Source organism: Haliotis rufescens, unplaced genomic scaffold (genome assembly GCF_023055435.1).
Source record: "Haliotis rufescens isolate VD_foot unplaced genomic scaffold, xgHalRufe1.0.p SCAF_5, whole genome shotgun sequence".
In the NCBI taxonomy this organism is placed as follows: domain Eukaryota; kingdom Metazoa; phylum Mollusca; class Gastropoda; order Lepetellida; family Haliotidae; genus Haliotis; species Haliotis rufescens.
In genome coordinates this window covers 18,072,934-18,099,890 of record NW_025964223.1, presented here as the reverse complement: position 1 = coordinate 18,099,890, position 26,957 = coordinate 18,072,934, and the positions used below count along the sequence as shown (strand labels likewise).

Here is a 26,957-nt window from a genome sequence, read left to right as displayed (position 1 = left end):
CAACGCAACATATTGCATTGGCCTGCACGTTCCCCAGACACGTCCACCACAGAACACCCCTGGGATGTCATAGATCACCCTCCAAGAAGAATGTCGAGTTGTCCCAAGTGACGTCATCAGACGACTGACTTTTTCTTTGGACCGGAGAGGTTTTGCGTGTCTTGTAGCAGGAGGTGGTCAGACACATTATGAATGTGACGAGTCATTGAACGTGAGTGATTTTTAGACGTGCGTGCCCTTTGTCCACTACGTTGAAAATATGTTTTGTTTGTTACCCCACCTCAATTCGGGCAACTGTCATGCCAATATCAAATGCTGTTAAAGCTGTCATCTTAATTGTTGGGGGCGGTCGGGTAGCCTAGTGGTTAGTGCGTTCGCTCGTCACGCCAAAGACCCGGGTTCGATTCCCGACATGGGTACAATGTTGGAAGCCCATTTCTGGTGTCCCCCGCCATCATGTTGCTGGAATATTGCTAAAAGCGGCGTAAAACCATTCTCACTCACTCACTCTTAATTGTTTATGTTGAGATTTTGAACTTTCAACCAATTTTACTTCATGCATCTATCTTTTGTGTTTTTTAAAGAGTGATTTAAAACTATGGTAAAGTTTCTTTTGGCATTTGCAATTAGGTATTAAAAATAGCGTTTTTCGTTTGTACACATAAATGCGACATTCCACTACTGTTGTGTTATTTATCTTGTTAAAATCCTCTCTTGTAATTATTCAATGCAGACCAATACAAATAAAACGGAACATTTCCATAATACATGCATCTATGTTACCTGCATTGAATCTATGCATGGTGCGGTATATTAACTTTCAACACAAAACAAAACACAGGAATTAGTTAATCTGTACAGTATTTTATTATCTACAGTTAAGTAACCATAACATATATTTTCTCAATCAATATATCAACTTAATATAATGAATACACTAAACATTAAAAATGTTTAAATACATCTCACATCTGCATTCAATGCATACATTTTGGATTTGTATGAATGTATATTATTTCGAAAGGAAACCAGAGTAAATACTAGACTGTTCAATTGTAGCACCATACATATCATATTTTAAATGACATATTAATCCCCATGTAATGGGCTGGTTCTGAGACTGCCTCTGATTCGTGCATGGCATACGTCACACGTCCTGGAGACGACGCTGCACTCAGCACAACACACCACGTGACCGCACGGCAGGAACACTGTGTTGACATTGCGCACCTTGCACCGCCTACACTTTCCCCACTTCCGGGAGTGTGATCTCTGTGATCCCCCTTTGGGTTTGTGGCCGGCTGCTTTTTGTGTGGACCCATCCTCTCCTACACCTGCGACAGTAAGGCAATACTACAAGTAAACCGATGATACGCCTGCCAACACATTACTTACATATGATTTACTTTCTTTACTTCTATTTTCACATAAAAGTAAATGGTTAAGGCTCCCAATATGGAAGGAAAGCCCTAAGTGATGTCGGGCTTAATTAGTTGTGATGACAAAGCTGGAAAAGAAATCCGAGCGAACCGGGATTCGAACATTTCTCCACGGTAAATATTTTAGCCTTTGACAACTGCCTCACCAGCCCCACGCCCCCATTTGATGTAGGATGGTGGGTGTTGGGGTGTTGGAAGGGTGGATGGAGGGGGTGGGGAGTGATTTGGTAATCTCCATATCTATGGATCAGTGTTGTACATACAGTAATATCGCCAACAGAAAATATCAGATGTGGGCTTTACACATTGTACCCATGAGTGGAGTCTTGGCAAAAGCTTGAACCACACGGTAACCACGTCCACGAAACGTTACGCACTTAGAAACATGTCCTTGTTTAAATGTGAATATGCGCGATTTGCTCAGGTGAATGTCTTTTGGCACAAATGTGTGCATTGTCAATGTAAAATTTGAAAGAATAAGCCTTCTACTGCCCAACCCAAATATAACCTTAATTTCGAAGTCAAATTTTAAAACAACCGTCACCTGTCTTACAATTTTCTTTCGTAATCAAGGTAGAAGGGGGTAGCCTAGTGGTCAAATCGGTGACTCAAGCCGAACAATAGGTGATGCCCATTTCTAATGTTCGCCGTCTTAATAAGCCTGAAATGATGTTATTCACTCATTCTCATGCGATCGAGTGAGTGAGTGAGTGAGTGAGTGAATGTGGTTTTTAGCAATATTCCAACAATATCACGGCGGGGGACACCAGAAATGGTCTTCACACATTGTACCTATGTGGGGAGCCGAAACCGAGGTTTCGGCGCGACGAGCGAGCTCATTAACCACTAGGCCACCTCACCGATCCTCAGTGATTTTATGGTGTCCCCCCCTGTGATATTACTTGACTATTGCTAAAAGCGGTGTAAAACCATATTCACTCACCTTAGCGTGATCTAAGAATTACACCTCATGTTGCAATGCATGACGTTAGAAGTGCTTGAATTCAATGAGAACCTCAGTTTGTTATATCTTACATTGTATAATCGAATGTGTTTGTCCGTTTTCAGTCAGGAAATACTACATCTAGCTTATAGCCTTTTGCAATGTGCAAGAGTTTGTGTGTGTGCGTGGTTGTGCATGTGCATGTGCGTGTGCGTGTGCGTGTGCGTGTGCGTGTGCGTGTGCGTTTGACTGTATGTATAATGCATAAATATACACAGAATATCCAATCAATCGATCAAGTAGATTTCGAAAAAAATATTATTTTACGTAGCAGTACCATCCACATTTGTCCTCAAGATGGTGTTACACACATGTACCTTGCTGACGGGACCAACCTCAGGTCCTTTGGATAGGGTGGTTCGACTCTCAACTCGGGTTTCGGATATTTCATGGAGGTAACATGTAAATAAGCTAATGTGTCTGGTTATTACATTCCCCTTTATAGTTGTTTCAAAGAGAATGTTGAATACCTTTGTAACTCCAAATTGGCATTGAAGCAGAAACAATCACCCGGTATATAATGTGTAATCACACATATAGACGGTTGACTCCCGTGGGAATGAATATAGTCTATATAATCAAAATCACTGTTAATCTAATCACTAGGTTAACCCATACAGATACATTATTTTACATACTTTTCCTTCGAGTATCTGTGTTACGGCCAGTGTCTATATTCAGTCGGGGGCACGGGTGACCCAGTCGTCTAGGGCGCCGCGATTTGCTGTGCAGAGTTGCGTCCCTTGGGCACGGCAGAAACCTATGATTGTGGGTTCGAATTCCGGTTCGCCCCAACTATATGTCAGCACCATACCCGTGCTCGTGGGTTTCACCGAAGAAGTAACCGTCTGAGACCTGCATCACCTCGGGCTTTCCTCCCACATTAAGCTGACACGCCGTGATATAACTGGAATACTGTTTAAAGCGGCGTTAAACCCAACTCACTCACACTCTATACGCGGCCGGGGATCGAACCCCGGACCTTCCGCTCTACGGGCGGACGCACTACCACAAGACCACGGAGACAGTGAATGTGACAAGACGTTATGCAACAGTATGTATGTAACTGTTATACAAGATCCTCACCTGTGTACAGCCCGAGAACAACCAGCAACAGTGCGGACAGCATCTTGACGACGTGAGTGTTTGGTGGATGTGATGCTCCCACACACTACCACTATGTTATACGCAGGTGTACATGGATCCACGTCACGTCTCTCACCAACATGGAATCTATCTATTTTCCGTGAACACGTATGTACTAAATATAGAATCTGACGTCACGGATGTTTCGGTAACAATTGTCATAGAAGGAAACGAGGACACAAGCTGCAATATATCATTTATTCCGAAATTGTTTTAGAAATTTAATTAGATTCATAGTGATTCATTTGTCAATTGTAACCCGTAAATCCACTTATTCAATTACAAATTTGTTTTATTTCTTCAATTTCTGTAAAGTGAGTTTCGTATTTGTCAACATATTTTGCTATAAGTACAATATTTTATTAACAAGGAACCAATTTCACTTCAAAGTTTAAAATTTGTTCAGTTTTATTAATGAATAAAAAATATATATGAAATTATATAAACTGTCACAGTCAGTGAGTTATTCTTAAAATGTCGGGTTTCGTTGTTTTGCATCACAAATAATGATAGAAATGTGTTTTCCATTCAGGCATTAAAATGTCACCTAGAATGATCTTCGTTCATCTCAAGGATCGGACCAACCGGGTAACATCTCATCAAAACCTGGTAAAAAACATGTCCCTACCGTTCAGTCTATTTTTTAGGAATAGATGCATTTCACTATATATACTGTTTGTGCATTAAAAATCCAAATATTCATATGTTCTTGCATCCATTCTGTATCTCAAAAGTATTTTTGTAGAATTGCAATAAATGAATGAATGTGGTTTGACGCGACAGCATGAAAATTTCTCTCTCTCAAGACTACTGAAATGTGTATTCACCTTAAAATGGTCATGTTAGATACCAGCTTCTGGACTACCTATGTTGGTCGTCATTCCCTAAAGCATTGTACACGAAATATGTGGGGGTGTATCGTGTTCATAAATTAAGTCATCACACAAATATGTGTGGAACCAGTGGCAATATGCATTCGAGTTTGAATACAGGTCATGTACATATACATTAGTTTGCTCACTTGTATTAGATTTCATTCAGTATTCAGATGACTCTTTGCAGACCTCTGTCTCCACACATATCACTGATATCCCCTACACATACAACATGTACATTGACATGAACAATCCTCATAAATGAACGCCTGAGAAATAGGAGTTAGTATTTTGACAGAAATCAATATATAAACGATCACAATAATTCAAACATTTTCATCAGCATTGATGACATAAGAAAGTACAGGTGTTTTGTACTGAATAGGATTGTTGTGTATATAATTTTGTGAGAAATGTGATCTTGATCAAGTTTTGAAGAAACATAACCAGAATAAAGAAGGTTATATGCAATTGTTGGTTATGATATTCCAGATGTTGACTAGTGAAGAGTTCTGGTATAGCTGGCAGGTGGTGGACTTGCGCCACTATCCGAGAAATGGCGTGTCCTGGGCCTGTAGGCGATGCTCTGCAACATGAGGTCACCTGATGAGGAATATTGGCACAGGCTGATAAACGTTTGCAGAAGTATCCCCTCTTCTTACATGCCATTTAATGTTTAACCACACTGATTAAAAAAACCCTTTCTAACTTAAGGTTTTGAGCGCAGATACTAACTTCGCCAAACACACAATGAACAGAAGGTTTGTGTTGATGTAAATATAGCCCTGCACCATGATTGTTGAATATATTTATTTTATGAAAAAATAATAATCTAGAAACGCATACAAAAGCAAGTCTAGCCAGATATAGCTAGCTCTCTATGAAATCAGCATAGGGAAATTTTTATTTTTATATTTTTAGAGTCAAGAAGGATATTGTGTAATATACGATTTTAAGACTGAATGCTAGTCTAATGTTAATACTGCATTTGTCAGTATGATGGTGAGAAACGCTAAATCGGGTCTGTGTCACTTATTTATACAAAACACATTTTAGAAATTGTTCGACGGCTTTTTCTATCCAACATGCTGTAGTTGTTCAGTACGAATCTTTCAATAAGGGATACACGGTCATCAGCTAAAGCATAATATATACATAGGAGGTAAACCAACGACGGTGTTCAGCTTAGAGGTTTGAAACGTGTTCATAATGGTCTAATGTAGATTCGGTACGATATGGAGACGGCATATTTCATAGTCATTTCAGGTGTCCCTCGCCGTGATATTGCTGGAATATTGCTAAAGGCGGCGTAAAAGCATACTCACTCACTCACTCATAGTCATTTACCCCTTCCTTGATTTGTGTGTAGACGTTCCTGCACAACACCGGGCACGTCATCTGCAGCTCCGCATGTCGCCTCCAGGGATCATCGTCAACACTCCAACCGTGGGCGTGGCAGCCACAGGAGAAACACGTCAAGGTGTTATCAGTCCCTGCGGATAGAAAACCTGAATAGGAATATCTCCCAATATTCTATTTGCGCATCCTTAAATCGGAACATGTGCCAGTTGTATATGAGTTGACGTAACATCTTCATTTCTCAGATCATTAAGATCCGACATAACATGAGTGTAATTGGATTGGACGGTTATTAAGCATGTGACATTTGAATCGGACTCTAACCGAAGCTGTGGTGAAGCATAAGTCCATGGTATCTATTATGATAGAATTATTTGGGATATAATGTTATCTTAAAAGTGAGTATGGTTTTATGCCGCTTTTAGCAATATTCCAGCAATATCACGGCGGCTGTCTTCATAGAGGATGACATTTACATAACAAAAGTATGTACTAATATATCTCAACAATGTTGTATGCACAGGTTTTAAACTCTACCTGAGTGGAAGAAGCCTGCTTGAGCAATGGTAGCGAGTCCAGCAGCAGGAATGTCAGCAATATTGTCTGTAGCTGCCATCAGTGTGTCGAGTCTGTCCTCTGTATTCCACAGACGACGATGTTGCGGTTTGGATGTTGGTGGTTGGTATAACAGCAGCATCTTCTGTCTCAGCGTCAATCCGATGCATTCCACGTTGCAGTGGGCGTACGGTTCCTGCAGTTTTGCGTTCATAAAATCGCTGAGAATCCCTCCAACATCTTCGCATTCATAACTCTGATGTCTGCCAGTGGATCTGTTCATTGTTGAATCACGAAACCTTACGATTTTCTGTGGACACAAGACAATACTCTTGCTGGAATTACTGGTTTCAGATTTGCTGAACGACTAAAGAAGAATATATGATCCTAATCTGTTTAAAGAGGGACTAGGTGTAATGTTATATATAAATATTATAAATCGGTGGCTTTCATTATGTGTAACGTGTTTGTATTTCATTTCACAAGTATTTACATTGTTTCGTCTATCTCGTATCACAAGTGAAACAGGTCACAGTCATGTTCACTCGTGCATCCCTTTCTGAACAGCATCAGACCGTATCATTTTACTGCAGGAACATTGGAAAGACACTGCAACTTTGAATCAACCCTTCGTTTCTCAGCTGAAATTGCACATTGTAACTTATGCTCACAGTAAATGATTTCCTTAATTAAATACATAAAGGGTCTCAGTTTCAGACAGGGCATGACTACAGCGTCTTGACCTAGCCCTGACAACAAACAAAATGCCGTGGAGCAATCCCGCTCACAACAGTAACAAATCATGTACGTCTCTTAGTTCTCCCGGGGGCACGGGTGGCCCAGTCGTCTAAGGCGCCGGGATTCGCTGTGCAGAGTTGCATCCCTTTGGTACGCCAGAAACCTATGATTGTGGGTTCGAATCCCGGTGTGCCCCGATGATGTTTCTAGGTTTGTCAGCACCATACACGTGTTCGTGGGTTTCACCGAAGTGGTTAAACGTCTGAGACCTGCATCACTTCGGGCTTTCCAACCCAACTCACTCACTCGCTCACTCTTAATTCTCCAACTGCTGAGACCATTAGGCATATCACATCAGATCAGATATAATAGATCAGACGAAGTCTTCAGACTATTTCGAGCTTCTCGGAAAGGTATTTATATTTGTCAACCCTTGTGTGTCGTTTCGGTATGGATAAGGATTACCCACAAATAACTGGACATCCGTTTCAAAACATGTACGAACCAGCGATCGTTATTTGTAAAGAATGTTCAGTTACGCGTATGTTATTTGACTTAAAATACGGCATCAAATAACAAAATACTGCGTAATCAAATTCAACATACAGCATGAAAATTAATATATATCAATGAATAATGAAAAATTAAACGAGAATCTTTAAACATTAGGTTTGGATACCCGTGCTTCATTTGAACTCGCCCGTATATTCGTACTGCATGTGTATTTTGTGTCAATTGGTCGTTGTAGCAAGAACACTCGTAATTCACATGCTTAAAATTATTGCATGTTGTAGGTTAGTACACTGTAACTTCGTTACAGATAATCTTCAGTTGCAACAATAGAGTGACGTCATAACCGCGTCTCAACTTTAAATAACATGTGTACAATGCAGTATTATATGTATTTGTTTGTTTGTTTGTTGTTTAACACACCACTCAACAATAGTCCAGCTATATATCGGTGGTCTGTAAATAATCGAGGACCAGACAATCCAGTGACTGATATCATGAGCATAGAACCACGCATTGGGATACGATGACATGCATCGACCAAGTCAGCGAGCCTGACCACCCCATCCCGTTAGTCGCCTCTTACGACAAGCACAGTCGCCTTTTATGACAAGTATGGGTTGTTTAAGACCTATTCTACCCAACATCTTCAAGGGTCTGTATCATATACAAATAAAAGAGCACAGTCCTTACCTGTAGGCTGGGGTTAAGCATGTATTTGCTTAGCTTATAGTATGCAGGATGTTGTTATACACAGCAGGCAACAAAACTTCCCCAGTTTGTTTGTGTCTGACGTGTGTATTTAACCCCAACACTATAACTGTACATGTCGTGGCGATATATTTATACAACCCGCCGAGCAGGCACAATGAGATAACAGATTTTAACGGATGTATACATATATTTACAAAGTGATACTGGAATGTGTGTCCCGCAGCTCATCATTTATCTAAGTATTATGTAAATCATCTCTTAGAGTAATGGAAGAGTAGCCACGTTGTATAGTTGCTGATTAAAGTTTAATAGAAAAGGCATGAAATCAATATTTTCTCACTCAGATGATTTGCACTTTTCATTACCCCTACCTTCTATTTTCAACTGTTGTAAATTCATTTCCTTTATGAATTCAGGTGACGTATCTATAATGACCTTGATTTTCGTGAAGAGGTTTTTCTGCAACGTTTCCTTAACACATGTTTTCATTATTATATGTGTACGACGTTTCATGGGTGTATGAGTTTAAAATAGAAAAAAATGAATACCCCGAAGATATTGACGTTTTAATGATGAAAACCTCAACATTATGGGAGCATACCATACCCATAAAACAAACCAGTGTAACAACCAGAGTTAATCCTACATTTAAAGGGGGGATGGGGTAGCCTAGTGGTTAAAGTGTTCGCTCGTCACGCCAAATACGCGGGTTCGATTACCCACAGGGGTACAATGTGTAACATTCAAAACTTTTATCAGTCACTAAGTCGTCTTCTTCATATAGCCGTCACTCCTCCCAGGCCCACGGTCGTCGTTACTCCTAGTCGTACTCTTCCTACGGGTGTCACTACCCTCAGTCGCCTTCTTTACACTGCCGTCACTCCTCCGAGGCCCACGGTCGTCATTACTCCTAGTCGTACTCTTCCTACGCCCGTCACTAGCCTCAGTCGCCTTCTTCCTATGGCCGTCACTCCAACCAGACCCACGGTCGTCATTACTCCTAGTCGTACTCTTCCTACGCCTGTCACTACTCTCAGTCGCCTTCTCCTTATGGCCGTCACTCCTCCCAGGCACACGGTCGTCATTACTCCTAGTCTTACTCTTCCTACGCGTCACTACTCTCAGTCGCCTTCTTCATATAGCCGTCACTCCTCCCAGGCCCACGGTCGCCATTACTTCTAGTCGTACTCTTCCTACGCCTGTCACTACCCCCAGTCGCCTTCTTTATACTGCCGTCACTCCTCCCAGGCCCACGGTCGCCATTACTTCTAGTCGTACTCTTCCTACGCCTGTCACTACCCCCAGTCGCCTTCTTTATACTGCCGTCACTCCTCCCAGGCCCACGGTCGCCATTACTCCTAGTCGTACTCTTCCTACGCCTGTCACTACCCTTAGTCGCCTTCTTGCTATGGCCGTCACTCCTCCCAGGCCCACGGTCGTCATTACTCCTAGTCGTACTCTTCCTACGCCTGTCACTACCCTTAGTCGCCTTCTTTACACTGCCGTCACTAATGGCAATAGCGTCAGTTATGTCGTGGGAGAGTCGTGCGACTCATACATGCACTCTTACATTACCTATATATAGAATATCCTTTGAATTCGACTCATTTAAACAAAAATATCACAACTGCCCAGAAGATTTAACAAATGTTAGTTACAAATATAGACACGCTCAGGGAAAAGGTAAATTACATGTCTTGTTATGATTAAACAATGCTATTCAAAGGTTAAACGTCTTAGAAATTCTTGAAATATAACACCTAGAAATAGGTCGACCACATCAATAGTTGGGTGAGAAGATATAAGTGTGTCATGCATCACGCTTACAATACCTGCATGTGATAGTGTGACAACGACACGTCAATTCTATTATTATACACAGCTCACCGGCCGGATAAAGAAATCCATACCATGCTCGTTCTTCAAACGGTATTTACCCGCAGAAGCATTGAGGTAAGCGATATCAAAACTTACTCATTTTCAAACAGTGCCTGGTATAGTTTTGCAGACAAAATATCAAACAATATATTTATCAATCAATATACCAAGTTGTATACTATAACTAAAATAGCATTAAAAAAGAGAACTTTCAAAAAACGCCTCATCTGTACACATGCTTGAAATGACATGCGCAGCGGTCAAACTGGAATTTGTAATTGCTTCTGTAAATGAAAATAGCGCTACGTGGCTGTGCGATATATCCTAGATATTTGCCTTTACAATGGATTAAACGCATGGGGTCATGCCTCATGTCATTTAAACATGTAGAAGCGACTAACCCTTGTCCATACTAACAAGAAATCTCTGCCCAAATCAGAATAAGTAAATACTAAATAATATGTTACATGCTAAAATGATATGTTTTCTCTCTCTCCTGACACATAGTTTGAGAAGATACTTTGATACTTGACTTGACACGAGGAAGCGCCTTGGACCATTGCTATTTCTGATTAATATTTTGATTAATGTGTTTTTCTTATGTGTGATTTCAGCCAAATGCGTCCTAATTTCCGCGGAAAATACCCCTACCTTCTGGACAGTGACTTACGCTCAATTCCTCGCGCCTTCACTCGTGATTGGCGTGAGATCATCTCCCAAGTCTTGGCGGGGATGAGACCGAGTCACCAGATGAACCTACAGGAGATGGTGGCACTGATATCCCAGCGTCCCTCCAGGTACCCTCGTGTTTGGATGACCCTGAGAGAGCGAATCGAAACCTTGCTGGAGGCTGGTGAAGAAATCTCGGACATGACATCTAGTAGGCTAGAGACTATAGCCGCGGCAGGGTTCTACCATACAGGTAACATCAGTAGCTGATGTGTTAGACTATAAGCCTGGGTGAAAAGCCTAATTCACACACACTGATACTATTTTTTCTGATATATAAAGTATAAAGGAGAGTTGCCTATTGACAGTGCATGTGATCGCATATATGTTTCCAAATTAACTATCCATTAAGTGTTCATCCATACCAGGTCTGCGCTGCGCGCTGTCTGCATTCTTCTCATGTTTCCTCCCACTCCAGGTACGAAGGCCGGTCTCATCTGTTGGCTTCTGTCTGCATTGTTCTCATGCTTCCTTCCACTCGAGATACGGAGGCCGGTCTCATCTGCTTGCTCTTGTCCGCAGTGTTCTCATGCTTCCTCCCACTCCACGTGCAGAGGCTGGTCTCACCTACTTGCTTCTGTCTGTATTGTTCTCATGCTTCCTTCCACTCCAGGTACGGAGGCCGGTCTCAACTGCCTGCTTCTGTCTGTATTGTTCTCATGCTTCCTTCCACTCCAGGTACGGAGGAGGGTGTCATCTGCTTACTTCTGTCCGCAGTGTTCTCATGCTTCCTTCCACTCCAGGTACGGAGGCCGGTCTCATCTGTTGGCTTCTGTCTGCATTGTTCTCATGCTTCCTTCCACTCTAGGTACGGAGGCCGGTCTCATCTGCTTGCTTCTGTCTGTATTGTTCTCATGCTTCCTTCCACTCCAGGTACGGAGGCCGGTCTCATCTGCTTACTTCTGTCCGCAGTGTTCTCATGCTCCCTTCCACTCCAGGTACGAAGGCCGGTCTCATCTGCTTGCTTCTGTCTGTATTGTTCTCATGCTTCCTTCCACTCCAGGTACGGAGGAGGGTGTCATCTGCTTACTTCTGTCTGCATTGTTCTCATGCTTCCTTCCACTCGAGATACGGAGGCCAGTCTCATCTGCTTGCTCTTGTCCGCAGTGTTCTCATGCTTCCTCCCGCTCCACGTGCAGAGGCGGGTCTCATCTGCTTACTTCTGTCCGCAGTGTTCTCATGCTCCCTTCCACTCCAGGTACGGAGGAGGGTGTCATCTGCTTACTTCTGTCCGCAGTGTTCTCATGCTTCCTTCCACTCCAGGTACGAAGGCCGGTCTCATCTGCTTGCTCTTGTCCTCAGTGTTCTCATGCTTCCTTCCACTCCACGTGCAGAGGCGGGTCTCATCTGCTTGCTTCTGTCTGTAATGTTCTCATGCTTCCTTCCACTCCAGGTACGGAGGCCGGTCTCATCTGCTTGCTCTTGTCCGCAGTGTTCTCATGCTTCCTCCCACTCCACGTGCACAGGCTGGTCTCACCTACTTGCTTCTGTCTGTATTGTTCTCATGCTTCCTTCCACTCGAGATACGGAGGCCGGTCTCATCTGCTTGCTCTTATCCGCAGTGTTCTCATGCTTCCTCCCACTCCACGTGCAGAGGCTGGTCTCACCTACTTGCTTCTGTCTGTATTGTTCTCATGCTTCCTTCCACTCCAGGTACGGAGGCCGGTCTCAACTGCCTGCTTCTGTCTGTATTGTTCTCATGCTTCCTTCCACTCCAGGTACGGAGGAGGGTGCCATCTGCTTACTTCTGTCCGCAGTGTTCTCATGCTTCCTTCCACTCCAGGTACGGAGGCCGGTCTCATCTGTTGGCTTCTGTCTGCATTGTTCTCATGCTTCCTTCCACTCCAGGTACGGAGGCCGGTCTCATCTGCTTGCTTCTGTCTGTATTGTTCTCATGCTTCCTTCCACTCCAGGTACGGAGGCCGGTCTCATCTGCTTACTTCTGTCCGCAGTGTTCTCATGCTCCCTTCCACTCCAGGTACGAAGGCCGGTCTCATCTGCTTGCTTCTGTCTGTATTGTTCTCATGCTTCCTTCCACTCCAGGTACGGAGGAGGGTGTCATCTGCTTACTTCTGTCTGCATTGTTCTCATGCTTCCTTCCACTCGAGATACGGAGGCCAGTCTCATCTGCTTGCTCTTGTCCGCAGTGTTCTCATGCTTCCTCCCGCTCCACGTGCAGAGGCGGGTCTCATCTGCTTACTTCTGTCCGCAGTGTTCTCATGCTCCCTTCCACTCCAGGTACGGAGGAGGGTGTCATCTGCTTACTTCTGTCCGCAGTGTTCTCATGCTTCCTTCCACTCCAGGTACGAAGGCCGGTCTCATCTGCTTGCTCTTGTCCTCAGTGTTCTCATGCTTCCTTCCACTCCACGTGCAGAGGCGGGTCTCATCTGCTTGCTTCTGTCTGTAATGTTCTCATGCTTCCTTCCACTCCAGGTACGGAGGCCGGTCTCATCTGCTTGCTCTTGTCCGCAGTGTTCTCATGCTTCCTCCCACTCCACGTGCACAGGCTGGTCTCACCTACTTGCTTCTGTCTGTATTGTTCTCATGCTTCCTTCCACTCCAGGTACGGAGGAGGGTGTCATCTGCTTACTTCTGTCCGCAGTGTTCTCATGCTTCCTTCCACTCCAGGTACGAAGGCCGGTCTCATCTCCTTGCTTCTGTCCGCAGTGTTCTCATGCTTTCTCCCACTCCACGTGCAGAGGCTGGTCTCATCTGCTTGCTTCTGTCCGCAGTGTTCTCATGCTTCCTTCCACTCCAGGTACTGAGGTCGGACTCATCTGTTTGCTTTTATCTGTAGTTTTCCCATGTGTCCTTCCCACCAGGTAAGGGGACCGGTCTGACTTGCTATCACTGCGGATGCCAGGCTTTGGACTGGGACTCTACTGATGATCCTTATCTCCGGCATGAGGAACTGCAACCAAAGTGTCCGATCATCAAGAGAGGCGTGGATCTTTGGAGAGGCCCTCTTGTACGTTCACATGCTATTATCAAAATATCCCTCAAACCTCATACGATATAACGATTGAAACGACTTAATATCCTTATATAGATTGTTGATGACCATATTTAGGTATGTTAGGCACTTGAAATTGTATGTAGGGTGCCATACTAAATCACTTGAATAATAACCAGAAAATGATCACATTATAAAGTATGAAACCTGCTATACTGAACATACATGGTTAATGAATATATAATTTATACCCTGAAACATCTGCATGTGTCATGTATCATTTGTTTATGACACTCCGTGGTCTGTTTCAGGGGAACGTTAACAAAAGCGCTAGAAGAAGAGGTGTGTCGGAGTCTTCATAAAAAAATAAACCTTTTTTACATTTAATGGTGTTCTCTCTTCAACACTCTTCTTTTATTTCTCTAGTTTTCCAGTAGTAACTGTTACTCCTTATCTATTTCGCTATGCCTTTCCTAGTTTTCATGGTTTCCTGATCGTGGGTTCAAACCCCATGACTTCAATCACTTCATGTGGTGCAAGAGGAATATCAATTCAGAAAACGAATATCCCCTAATTTGTAACATGACTGCATGGACATGGTTAATGTATATATGTAATACCATACATTACAGACCGCTTCAGTGATCCGGTGGATAGGGCGTCCGTCCAGAGAGCGGGGGTCGGCTGTTAGATCACTGGCCGAAAGATACCTAAAGACGTTAAAAGATGGTACTTGTTGTTACCCTGCCTGATGCTCGGCATTCAGGGAATAAAAAAGGACTGGTCGGCTCGGTGTCAGTATGCTGTGTCTGAGCGTAGAATCCATGTAGTATTGCCGCATGGGATCTCAATGGGCTCGCGTCGGCATTAATCCTACCTAGTACAAGCAGCCACACACACGTGCAGGCACGTCGTTTCAAAAGTGCAGTAATCTAAAACGCGACGGTATACCCAACGTCACCTCACAACCTCATACATGACATGACACATATGCTTCAGGCTAAAGCGCATGATATAATCTGCAAATCTGCCGCGTTCTTCCTCAGTGGTTATGCGAATAAGATCCAATTGAAATATATAGTCAAATCGTGAACACAAGACATTTGAAACAAATGTTTTAGGAGTTCATGGATTCTTGCTGGTGATAGTAGAACTCAATCATATATCATCTTCGTATCATGCGTTTCATATCCACGTAAATAGTGACTTTGAAAGCTGTATATTGCTAGTCCGCGTCGCATTACACACTCTCTCATGAGTGAGTGAATATATTTTTACGCCGCTTTGGGCAATATTACCGCAATTGCACGGCGGGGAACACGATACGATACCGTGAATAGATTCTTCTGCTTTGATCATCTGTGTATTGTCTTTTTGGTGTTGTGTTAATTCTTCCAGCTCCAATATTGCCACGACGACATGCACTGTCTATCATAAATTAATCCGGGGATTTTCATCCCAGTCCGTCTTAATCGCAAAATGAAGTATTTCGCTGCTTGTGGACCCGTCTTCCTTGATGAATACACATTTTACGTAGTCCTGAGAGACATGTGAAACACATCTGTCGCCATTTTAAAGTACAAGCTTTCATTTCTGAACGGTTTGTTGAAAGAACACTACGATTTAAGACACACAATGCAATAAATGATGTAAATATTTATTGTCAAAAAAAAGTATCATTATTCTACAGTTTAATTATCTTAAATATCAAAACACTGCTAACATAAATATCAGATGATATGTTTGAACTTTTTATGTGAGAATACCTCAACATCTATTAATTGTAACTATGAACAAAATCTGACATTAAAAATACCACAGCCAAGGTATGTTTATAGTGTTTATATCAATCATTAAGTATGGCAACGGAAACTGTGTGTGTTAGGGTGCTAATGTTTACCACGGCACAACAATCACATTATAGACGATTGCAATCTTATAATGATGGTGCATACGGCCGTCTCAGCAATAGTCACATGGGTGAGTGACATGACTGACTGAGTATTGGCATGTTGTCCTCTGTCAGCAATATTCCAGCTAAATACCGGCGGGATACAAATAATCGAGTTTCGACCAAGCAAACCAGTGATTCAAAGCATGACCAACGATCCACGCCAATCGATCCACATAAGCGAGGTAAGAGGGCATCAGCCAAGTCACAAAGCCTGATCCATCGATCCACATTAGCGAGGTAAGATGGCATCAGCCAAGTCACAAAGCCTGATCCATCGATCCACATTAGCGAGGTAAGATGGCATCAGCCAAGTCACAAAGCCTGATCCATCGATCCACATTGGCGAGGTAAGATGGCATCAGCCAAGTCACAAAGCCTGATCCATCGATCCACATTAGCGAGGTAAGATGGCATCAGCCAAGTCACAAAGCCTGATCCATCGATCCACATTAGCGAGGTAAGATGGCATCAACCAAGTCACAAAGCCTGATCAATCGATCCACATTAGCGAGGTAAGATGGCATCAGCCAAGTCACAAAGCCTGATCCATCGATCCACATTAGCGAGGTAAGAGGGCATCAGCCAAGTCACAAAGCCTGATCCATCGATCCACATTAGCGAGGTAAGAGGGCATCAGCCAAGTCACAAAGCCTGATCCATCGATCCACATTAGCGAGGTAAGATGGCATCAACCAGGTCACAAAGCCTGATCAATCGATCCACATTAGCGAGGTAAGATGGCATCAGCCAAGTCACAAAGCCTGATCCATCGATCCACATCAGCGAGGAAAGATGGCATCAGCCAAGTCACAAAGCCTGATCCATCGATCCACATTAGCGAGGTAAGATGGCATCAGCCAAGTCACAAAGCCTGATCAATCGATTCACATTAGCGAGGTAAGATGGCATCAGCCAAGTCACAAAGCCTGATCAATCGATCCACATTAGCGAGGTAAGATGACATCAGCCAAGTCACAAAGCCTGATCAATCGATCCACATTAGCGAGGTAAGATGACATCAGCCAAGTCACAAAGCCTGATTCATCGATCCACATTAGCGAGGTAAGATGGCATCAGCCAAGTCACAAAACCTGATCAATCGATTCACATTAGCGAGGTAAGATGACATCAGCCAAGTCACAAAGACAGACCAATCGATCCCGTTGGTCGCCTTTTACGACAAGCATAGTTGCCTTTTACGGCAAGCTTGGGTTGCTGAAGACCTATTCTACCCTGGATCTTCACGGGTCACAGGTTAATGTTGCTACTATATTAGGGTTCAATATCATACAAGTATGCATTCAAATAGTCCATATATTTACATTTTGTGAATTCATATAATTAAACATTTCCTAGACGCTGAATCATTTCTAAGTGGCAACTGTAGATATCATAAACAAAATGAAAAAAAATAACCCATAACTACTAAAATAACTGAAGATAAAGTATTATGAAGGAACTTTTTAATATTTTCTTCGTTTTAGCGAACAACAGCCAATTCTTTTAATTATCATTTAGTTTAGTTTAGTGTATTATCTATATTTATTCCCTTTCGGGTGGATTGGTGGATAATATTTTTACATTGCAACTTCTCGTCTTAAACATACATTCGGAATGCAACAAATACATTTCAGAAGAAAACATGACAAGAAAATGTTTTTCATATAATTATTAACAGAATTAAGGATAAAATATAATACAGGAACTTTTTAAAAGTTTCTGTTTTTTTCTTATTGTATGCTGTTATTATATTTTTTAAATTATCGTTTTTATTATTGCATTTATCATAATTGATTTTTTTGCTGTTGCTTTTTTGGGTGGTTCTGAATATCTTCTTCCACATCACCACCTATCGTCTTTAAGCAAACATTTGTACCAGTATATATAACAAAAAACTAATTGTTGGATATATAATAATAGCTCATGTAGTAGTTGACTGACGTACGCATAGACAGTGAGGCTTTCTTTCTGAGACATGTGACATATTGTCCAATATAGCAACCAATACATATATCATATATATGAAACAGTCAGTAATTTATTATCCCCATTTTACCACTACAAATATGTTGATTTTAATAAACCACCTTCCTCTTAACATTTCTGTCTTTTTTGTTACCTTTCCATGCTATTTGGTAGTATTTTCGTTTACCCATGGGACATATTATAGTTAACATATTAGTTTACACATGAGTGTACCGAAGTGCCGAGAGATTAGATAGGCAGTAAAAAATACGTGGTTTGATTCCCGGCGTGGGTACAACGTTTGAAGCCCATTTTCAGTGTCCGTGGTGAAAGGCTGGAATATTGGTGAGAGAGGTGTGAAACACAAATCACTCACTCACTTATAGATACATAGATGAACCTGTCTAATAACGCAGTCAAGATACTTACTGTCAACTGATTGGCATATGTCCTAGTTGGTTTCGGATTATGTTCAGGTTGGTGTCCATCCACAAATATTACTTATTTTATAAGCCCATACAAAGGATGCTGGCTTTACGGGTTGACTGCGCAGATTGTATCCACGTTATTCCGTCATTGCTATATATAATCTACCTGTCCGGGTATTTTCTGCCACAGCTAGTTTCGTTTTGTGATTACTATCCTACATGGACCATATAACCTAGCACGTACACATACAATGGAAATGTGTTCACATGTCTATTTTCGCTTCCATTTTTAGATATGATTGCAATTCTCCCAGATTTCAATATATGTCACTAAATCGGTATCTATCAGGTCACGGTAACCTGTAAACCACACTTTACAGGGAGAAGCGTGGAGTACAGGCAGACAGCAGACTTAATTATGATATATAACTTGTGTGATTGACATATCGGACCTTCTTTCCTTTGCCAAAGAGAATATTTGTAGCGTGGACGGTATTTGATACTGTAGCAATAACGATAACAAATTCATCTGTATATTATCAGCTGGTTTTAAAAGCATTAATGATGACATGCATGTTCCTGAACCAAGCTTTGTTTTAATGTTAGGCTTTCGATTCATTATCATTGATTTAAAAAACATTGCAAACATTTTCTATATTCGCAATTATGTGGGTATATTTCATACACATCGCACATGCAGTAGTTCATAAAAAAACGAATAATATATACAAGTGATCGGTGCAGCTTCTGATCTTTTACTCATCTATTTGCATGTCAATGTGACATGTCTGACAAGTAGGTTATCAGAGTGGGAGACAGCTTGACCACCACTACCTTGGATCGTACAGTCATGAAGAGATACATTTGATTTGTTGAATTACAAAACTGACACCCGTGCCCTTATTAGAATCAGTATTGCTTATATACTGATGCTCAATAGGTTAGGCATAGAAGAGGTTAATCAGATGACTAGAGCCTTGTATAAGTTTGCGTCCTTCACCTCATGTTGATCATTTTAACCACACAATTACCCATTCAAATATTTATCTAAATTTTGTGAATTCATATTTTCTAACATTTCAAATGTGCAACTACATATATTATATGATTACCTGAATCCAGGAGCTAGGTAAAAGAGTTTATAACACTTTTAATCGTTTGTTCGTTCGCCCGCCCGCAAACAGTTCGTTCGTGGATTCATTTCTTGTTGTTTTTGGGTTGGTTTGTTTTTTCGTTCATTAAATTTGGTTTGAGTGAGTGATTTGGGTCTTATATTAGCGGTGCACTTAAATCACGACGTGATGACTAACATGGAGACAATAAACTCATTATTATAGTGACATTTATAGAGTTGTAAATGTTTGGGAAATGAATGCAATAGTACGTGACCAATTCAGCTAACTGGAATGCAGGAATTACAAATGAAATTATATTGTCTCGATTACAGATATACCTCCTTACAACTGAAAGTTAAAACATAACTCTCTTTCCAATACATGCTCCAGTATCTTCCTTTATGGGATTAATATGGATATAGAAACATCTTATGACAAACATTATCTTTGGACATGATGAGAGAAATAGTTAGTTTTGCTGAGAACAAACATAGATTATCTTAGTTTGGCTTTGACAATGAGGTAAACCTGAATAATTCATTAGTTAATATAAGATATTTTCCGTTTGTGAGTTAACATACATGAGGTGGCTACCAATTTGCAGTTCTGAAAAGAAAACAAGTTATGAACAAATAAATTTACGCTCAAATTCCCACAGATATATGGATGAATCGTGGGTCAGTTGTGTGGTGTAAGACAACATCTGAAGCCCATTTGCAGTGTTCCTGGTGATATATCTGGAACATGAATGTGCTAAAAGCAGCGGAAAACCCTAATCACTCACTTACTTACTCATTGATAGTTACAGGATGAACATGTCAAATATCGCATTTAACATACTTACTCTCAACAGATTCACACATGCTGAACCACTCTGTCACACCAAACAAAGAACAGCGGTTAAACTGCAATGTGAGGTATGTTACGGCGAGGATACTGAAGCCATGTCAGCAAGGTGAACACGAACAGATCCCCGGATGTGTGTCCTGCAGACTGGGCAACGTTCCAGGGCTGGGGCGCACACGGCACAAGCCACCAGATGCCCACAGGGTAGAAAGACGATGTTGGCAGGGTCCTCCAGACAGATCTTACATGCACTTGACTCTCGTAGCTGTTGTGTCTCTTCCTCTGTGGCTTCTAATTCTTCCTTGGCTTTATCTGTAAAGATACAAAAGGAATCAAAAACGAAAACGATTTTATTACATTGATGTATTTTTTTATCAGGGATAAATTAAGAAGGGGGATCAGCATTTGCCTATGTCTGAGACGACTGTCGGAGTACCCTCTTGGCTACAGAATATTGGTAGACTGAACATAAGTTTGATGAGGAGGCATAACAGAATGCAACATGTTGCGAAGTTTTACTAAAGGAAGTATTAAACCACTACTCATACATAATGGTACATTATAAAGGCAAAGCACAGAGCAGAAACTTTAATCCTACAAGAACTCACTTTTGGCTTTAACCTTTGGCATCCTTGATCTGTGAATGCTGTTCCTGTCTGAAAGCGATGTTGGCTCATCCGTATCCCCGTATCCTTCGTCTTCCCCATCCGACACTATCTGACCCAATACGGGCTGCTGTCCAAATAGGATACCCGTGTATGTATCTCCTTGTAGTAGTCCTGCTGATCTGCCATGTTGCTCTCCAGGTGCTAGTAGGCTGTGTGACTTTGTATGTGGCAGTCCCGCTGATGAGGTCTGCGTTGTTGTTGCAGACGCTGCTTCTGATATCTCCAGATCTTCTTGTAAGATCCGTTCTACCAGGACATGTAACTTCAAGGAATCATTGCCTGTCAGGAATACAATGTCTTATTCGTGAAGTACTAGTATAAGCAACGTCCGACGCCATCAGCGTATAATCAAACAAATCACAGAGCCTGACGAAGCGATCAGTCAGTCGGTGAGTGAGAGAGTAATAAACTATTAAAAACATTTTACCCACACTTTACTGCTATTCAGTGTTCGGTTACGTCCACAAAGTGTTTCGCTGCCATTCATCATCTTAAGATCGAATATTTATATGCTCGTCTGAATATGTAATGTTTCCGTTCTTGCTGCTGGCTGGGCAGGCCATGCTTAACCTTTTCGTGAACATATGGTGTCATTTCAGTGATCCATTCATATATATTTCACTACTAGTTTGCCTTTTACGCCCTGTAGATAATCGAGACTGATCAGTATCATTCGTTTGTGGTTTATTTCTATGATGTATACTACATTTGTCAAAGATGAAATGACATCACCCATGTCTGTAATGCAAAATACCAATATACTATTTCGGGAGACTGTACCCTGGTTCCTGAGAATGTCCAGAGCATTTTGTCTGACACAGTCTCTGCTGTAGCCCATCTCCAGGGCGCGCTGACACGCCTCCCGTTCAAGGACATCACCAGCGTCTGATAAAGAAATGATTTATTATAAATTAAAACAGCTATACCATTGTTTTTCTTACTTGTATACCTTACACGTCTCTGTACAAATGCTTCTGAGGCATGACACTGTTTCATTTTTAATATATTCGTGATAATGAATTGTATATCTATTACAACCTTACGCCTGAACGATCAGTAATGTAATCTTACATTTGCAGCAAAGGATACTATCTACTGTATGCTATGTTTTTGCATATATATTGGAATGTGATATAAGTTCGTCAGGACTGTATCAGACACACAAGGCATCAGTTACATGCACAATGCACTGACACATTTGTACGGAACGACATTTTAAAAAGAAGACATGACTGTGGAAAGAATTTTGTCGTTTTTATATATCATTTACACCTGGCGCAGCGAAAACGTATTGTGAGGTTGATGCTGGCAAATGACGCTTTGGAGTTAACTACCATTCTCCTTAGATCACACAATTGCTGAAACATATTGTTCTAACAAGAACGGGTTTCTTTTTTGTATGACATAAAAATTATATGAAGATGCTCACCATTCCTAACCACACCCTCGGCACCTGTAGCTGGAATATTGGCTCCCGTCCGCTCAGTCTGAAATGATGTAATGTAAAATAGTCATTTGCACGATCACAGTCGCTAGCTTTATTGGAACTATTGGTGTCCTCTCTTTTCAATTGTGAAGTCATATGTTATTATTTGCCAACCCATACCTTCATTGCCCTTTGTATTTGTGACAGTTTATTTCACGGTTTCATTTTTACAGCAATTTGGGCCGATTACATACTCAAACATACCTGTAATTTCTGCCCAACACCTGCCAGTGTCTGTGCAATAAACTCATCCCCCTTGATGGCCTTCACGTATGCACAAGATGACCTCCAGCGCACGTGCTCCACCCAGGGGTCATCCCCCTCTTCCCACGTCTTCAGACCAACACCGCAGACAAAACAGCGAACACAGTCGGCGTAACCTGTTCAGGTGTCATTCGTTATTAATGTTTATGTCACACCAACCAATCAACACCTATTCCACCTTTGTTATTTCCTGCAACACAACCTGTACCGTCCCTATCTATCACTTTTTCCAATATCATGTAAGAAATAGAGGTATGTACACATTTGACAGAATACGACCTTTATTTGGTTATTTGTTTTAACGTCCCACTCGTATAGCTATATGATCCATTATTTGAAGTCTGTAGGTTACACACAACCAAATGTTTTCCCATAGACTTCTATAGAAACGTTATATTTTTTGCAAAAATAACTAAGCATTCAACGGCTATTACCTGTACGTGTGTGCACAGTTTGGCCTTAGAGCAGCAATAAAAACATAAAAAATTACTAGCTTAGCCAGCTCCTTTTCCGAGTACAAGAAGCTAATTATAAACACACCACCCCCAGTTTCGCACCAAATATCACCTACATGAAAGGCACTAAATATAGAAAAACATGGATTTACATTTAAAAGACATAAAAATATTACAGAATATCCTCCAATCACAGCCTCATCTCTCGATCTGCACTGAAGGCACTGTCCTAACTGGTTCTGATTTGGTGTAGTAGAACCTGTACGTTTGCACAACATCTAGGACACATAATAAAAGTTTTACTTGCCTGCATAAAAGAAACCGACCGGGACAAGCTCTTCGGGCTTCATGCAATGATGTTCAGGCCACATCTGGAAAGATGTCATCCGGACCTTATTGTCGCTGTAGTGTGGATAAACGGCATCATCGAACCTCAGGATGCATGCTGCGCGATACTGTCTTGTGTGTCCTGCATCTGCATCTGCATCCACCCTGTCGGGATGGCTGAGGGAGACTGGTGATGATGATGCTCCCTTACTCCCACCATCACAGCTTACCTGACCGACTGTTGACATGGTTTCGTATCTTTCTGATATTTGTGACGGGCCATTCATGACCTCGTCGGTGTTAGCACCAAATGCAAACCCTCCGTCACCTCCAGCAACATGGGGAGCTTCAGCCGATTGGACTGAACACGAAGATGGATGTGACTCAGAGTTTGGGTTGATAGGGACATTCCTCCCGTCAGCTCCAGTGATATGGGCACATGAGGGAGCGATCTGTCTATGGAGGAAGAACGGATTGTCCTTCTGTTGCCAGCCCCTGTGCCTGATGCCGCAACTAAAGCATCTGGTTTCATCCCCGTCTCCTGTGGCGTAGAACCCCGCTGCAGCCAGATGGATGCAAAATGCATTTATGTTAATACCACAGAATGATCCCAGTCGCAATGCTTCATATATCATCTTTTCATCTTGAAGGAAATCCTCCCCGGTTTCCAATTTTCTGAAGTATTGTCGTAGGGAATAGAAGGGTGCAACTGTTACTTCTTGCCATGTGTTTATATATCTTGTAAATCCATCTCCGTACAATGCATCTTTATCAATGTGTTTCAACTCTTCCTCTGATTTCTGCTGAAATGATGGGCAAGTATACTGGGATCTTTTGTCAGTCATTTTTTGAAAAAGGTTAAACGCCTCTCTTTTGTCAAAAATGGAAGGTAAGTCCTCTTCCAGTGTTACAGACAAATCATGACTATTCTCACTATAAATATGCAAGGAACTCAGTTGATCCACCGTATGTAAAACAAGTTTGTGTTCCCTCCTATCTGCTGTAGACAGACGCCTATTATGCTTCTCTGTATCATCATCATTACATATATCATCATTGTATGATATGCTTTCGCCAGTAATCTGTTTTTGCAAAATATTATCTTCACTAATTTGCATCATATGTGATACGTTTGTAATGTGCGAAGGTGTAGGTATCAGATGATGCAAATCTCCACGAGGTTGAACTTCACATGCATCAGCTGGTATTTCAGACACATGGACGTTCAAACCATATTCATATTCCTGTGTGTTCAATGTTTGTGTGTTTTGACTACATTCCAATATCCATTGGAGAACATGAGTGCCATAATGAGTTTCTCCAAGATTTACAAAGTCAGATAGTCCTAGATTCAATTCTCGCAAGTGCCAAGTCCTGAATATATGACGTTGTATTGTGTTCCAGTCCATGTTTAACACACAACTAAACACTGGGCGCGTATATGAACAGACCAGCTTGAAAATATTGCTCTCAATAAATGATGTATGAGTTGTTTTGTCATTGATATGGTCACCGCCATTTCTATTTCTGCTGCATACATCTAGAACGATAAAGCTACCTACAAGTGCACTGGCTTTTTGCCAGACTTCCTCTGACACCAGCAATATACACATTTTATGTACATACATCATGGCAACATGAGACGTGCTGACACATGATTCCATTTCACCTACTGTATTGCTACGTTGTAACAATGGATTATTTGCATCGACAACACTGCAGTCCTGAAAAGATCCTGATTTTGACTGAGACAGGTTGCATTTACTAGCCAGGTCACATTGTGTAAGAGTCACAACAGACCAGAGATCTTTCAGAGTGGGGTAAATATATCCTCCTGCTTCAGACACATTTACAAATGTTGAATCTGTGGTCATGTCATTCAAGGGCGGACTCAGTATATCAGCAGGGGATTTGTGGTTGATCAGCAGAGAATGTAGGACATCTGTATCGATCAATTGATGACTAAATGTTGGTCGGGGAACAACATCGCTTGATATTTCCGTCCTATATCTACATGCAATTGGAGGGAGCCATAGAATCAATATCATTTTCACACCACCCATCCTCGCTGCTTCATGTATGATATCTCGACTCGTCAATACAATGCGGTAGTTATCAGACCGTATCATGAAATATGCCTCGTACCGAGATACTGTTTCCAACAGCAATAAAATGTAGATACGTTGAATCGCTTCTTTCAGATATCTTCCTAGGCTGGTTGTGGAGCCTTTACACTTGACACAGTGTACTTTGTAACCCTGTAGTTATCGAAGAGAGCTGCCGGGTCTTTACACAACTTGATGTGCCTGCCTGGGGATACAGGAAGTTGTTAACATGTTTCACATTGCGTCACAAAGAAAAAGCATTCAAGCACTGTTAGACCACAAGTACTTCTTATTAAATATGACACTTGTTATATGGGTATGTTACACAGATGATCATTGATACTGTGGTTGGTTATAATGTGCTGATGTCATGTAAGATGAGAGACGCTTGGAGGAAGACGCTAATACATTCACTGTACATGGTAGCTCTACATTTGGTGACACCTACATGTATCGAATATGGAGTTATACATTAGCAATATACGCATAATATATTATCAACTAACGACCATAATGTTGTGACGCTAGATAGCCAGGTTTTTACATTCACTGTGAGTTACGGTAAACAGATATTCATTAATACTGTAAGAGATCAATAGTGACACAGATCAGCAAGGTCTGCATGTAACAACAACGCCATATAGATGTTTTAGGATCAAGTGTGGACTTAAACAACTTACGGATATGGTGGTAACATGGCGTCGGCTGGCTGTGACTCAATCATTCCGATCAGAAAAGGAAGTCATGTTACAGCCGTGCGTCATTCAGACTAGTAATTCTGCCGGTTAGTTCGGTTGCGTCCCTTTGCAAGTCGTGTATGCAACATAAATAATCTAACCCGCAGCTCGCACACAAAGAATGCAAGTCTATTTATAAGGCAGGGACACGTCAATTCTAGTTTTACTCCTGACTGGTATTTCCCAAGTGCTATTTCTGACTCAGTAATCGGTCGTCGCCCAGGTCAACGTGACCTGTGAACCGCGCTACAGGTTCTACTACACCAAATCAGTACCAGTTTGGAGAGTGCGGTTTTCGTAGGGAGCCTTCAGTGCAGATCGAGAGATATCTGCAGGCTGTGATTGGAGGATATTCTGTAAGATTTTTATGTCTTTCAAATGTACATCCATCCAGTTAGTAAAACTGGCCATGTTTTTCTATATTTAGTACTGTCTTTTTCAACATGATGACTTATGCTGAATGTGACCACAGCTATTTTCAAGTAGGTGACATTTGGTGCGAAACTGGGGGTGTTGTGTTTAGCTTCCGGTACTCGGAAAAGGAGCTGACTAAGCTAGTCTTTTTTTTATATTTTTATTGCTGCTCTAAGGCCAAACTGTGCACACACGTACAGGTAATAGCTGTTGAATGCTTAGTTATTTTAAAAAAAAATATAACGTTACTATAGAAGTCTATGGAAAAACATTTGGTTGTGTGTAACCTGTACG

The 26,957-nt window shown here is 41.7% G+C and overlaps 2 protein-coding genes across 5 annotated transcripts; one reads left to right on the top strand and one right to left on the bottom strand.

Annotated features, from left to right (window-relative positions):
- Positions 1-844: 844 nt before the first annotated feature.
- On the bottom strand, positions 845-26,355 carry LOC124145215. 4 transcript variants are annotated; one of them, XM_048384025.1, is made up of 13 exons: positions 26,193-26,355; positions 23,388-25,717; positions 22,566-22,741; positions 22,305-22,362; positions 21,656-21,760; positions 20,816-21,154; positions 18,248-20,519; positions 11,312-13,857; positions 10,888-11,036; positions 6,360-6,687; positions 5,811-5,956; positions 3,529-5,049; positions 845-1,334 (listed from the first exon to the last, which is right to left on the bottom strand). In XM_048384025.1, the coding sequence occupies exons 2-7, from the start codon at positions 25,534-25,536 to the stop codon at positions 20,284-20,286; spliced, it is 3,063 nt and encodes a 1,020-aa protein (XP_048239982.1). In that variant the 5' UTR covers positions 25,537-25,717; positions 26,193-26,355; the 3' UTR covers positions 845-1,334; positions 3,529-5,049; positions 5,811-5,956; positions 6,360-6,687; positions 10,888-11,036; positions 11,312-13,857; positions 18,248-20,283. The 4 variants fall into 4 exon arrangements, with proteins under 4 accessions (XP_048239982.1, XP_046370867.2, XP_046370870.2 ...); XM_046514911.2 differs by lacking the exons at positions 10,888-11,036; positions 11,312-13,857; XM_046514914.2 differs by lacking the exons at positions 10,888-11,036; positions 11,312-13,857 and having other exon boundaries at positions 20,206-20,519.
- Positions 10,241-14,524, top strand: LOC124145228 (baculoviral IAP repeat-containing protein 7-like). Its single transcript, XM_046514952.2, has 4 exons — positions 10,241-10,292; positions 10,832-11,139; positions 13,769-13,914; positions 14,211-14,524. The coding sequence occupies exons 2-4, from the start codon at positions 10,836-10,838 to the stop codon at positions 14,259-14,261; spliced, it is 501 nt and encodes a 166-aa protein (XP_046370908.2). The 5' UTR covers positions 10,241-10,292; positions 10,832-10,835; the 3' UTR covers positions 14,262-14,524.
- Positions 26,356-26,957: the final 602 nt, after the last annotated feature.

What these genes read in the sequence shown, in the direction of transcription:
- LOC124145228 (XM_046514952.2), top strand. Translation starts at nt 10,836, where the DNA reads ATGCGTCCTAATTTCCGCGGAAAATACCCCTACCTTCTGGACAGTGAC. An exon ending in GGCAGGGTTCTACCATACAG is followed by an intron (nt 11,140 to 13,768) that starts GTAACATCAGTA and finishes CCTTCCCACCAG; the next exon opens with GTAAGGGGACCGGTCTGACT. An exon ending in ATCTTTGGAGAGGCCCTCTT is followed by an intron (nt 13,915 to 14,210) that starts GTACGTTCACAT and finishes GGTCTGTTTCAG; the next exon opens with GGGAACGTTAACAAAAGCGC.
- LOC124145215 (XM_048384025.1), bottom strand. Translation starts at nt 25,536, where the DNA reads ATGATACGGTCTGATAACTACCGCATTGTATTGACGAGTCGAGATATC. An exon ending in GGACATTCTCAGGAACCAGG is followed by an intron (nt 21,155 to 21,655) that starts GTACAGTCTCCC and finishes TATTCCTGACAG; the next exon opens with GCAATGATTCCTTGAAGTTA. An exon ending in GCCAAAGGTTAAAGCCAAAA is followed by an intron (nt 20,520 to 20,815) that starts GTGAGTTCTTGT and finishes GTATCTTTACAG; the next exon opens with ATAAAGCCAAGGAAGAATTA.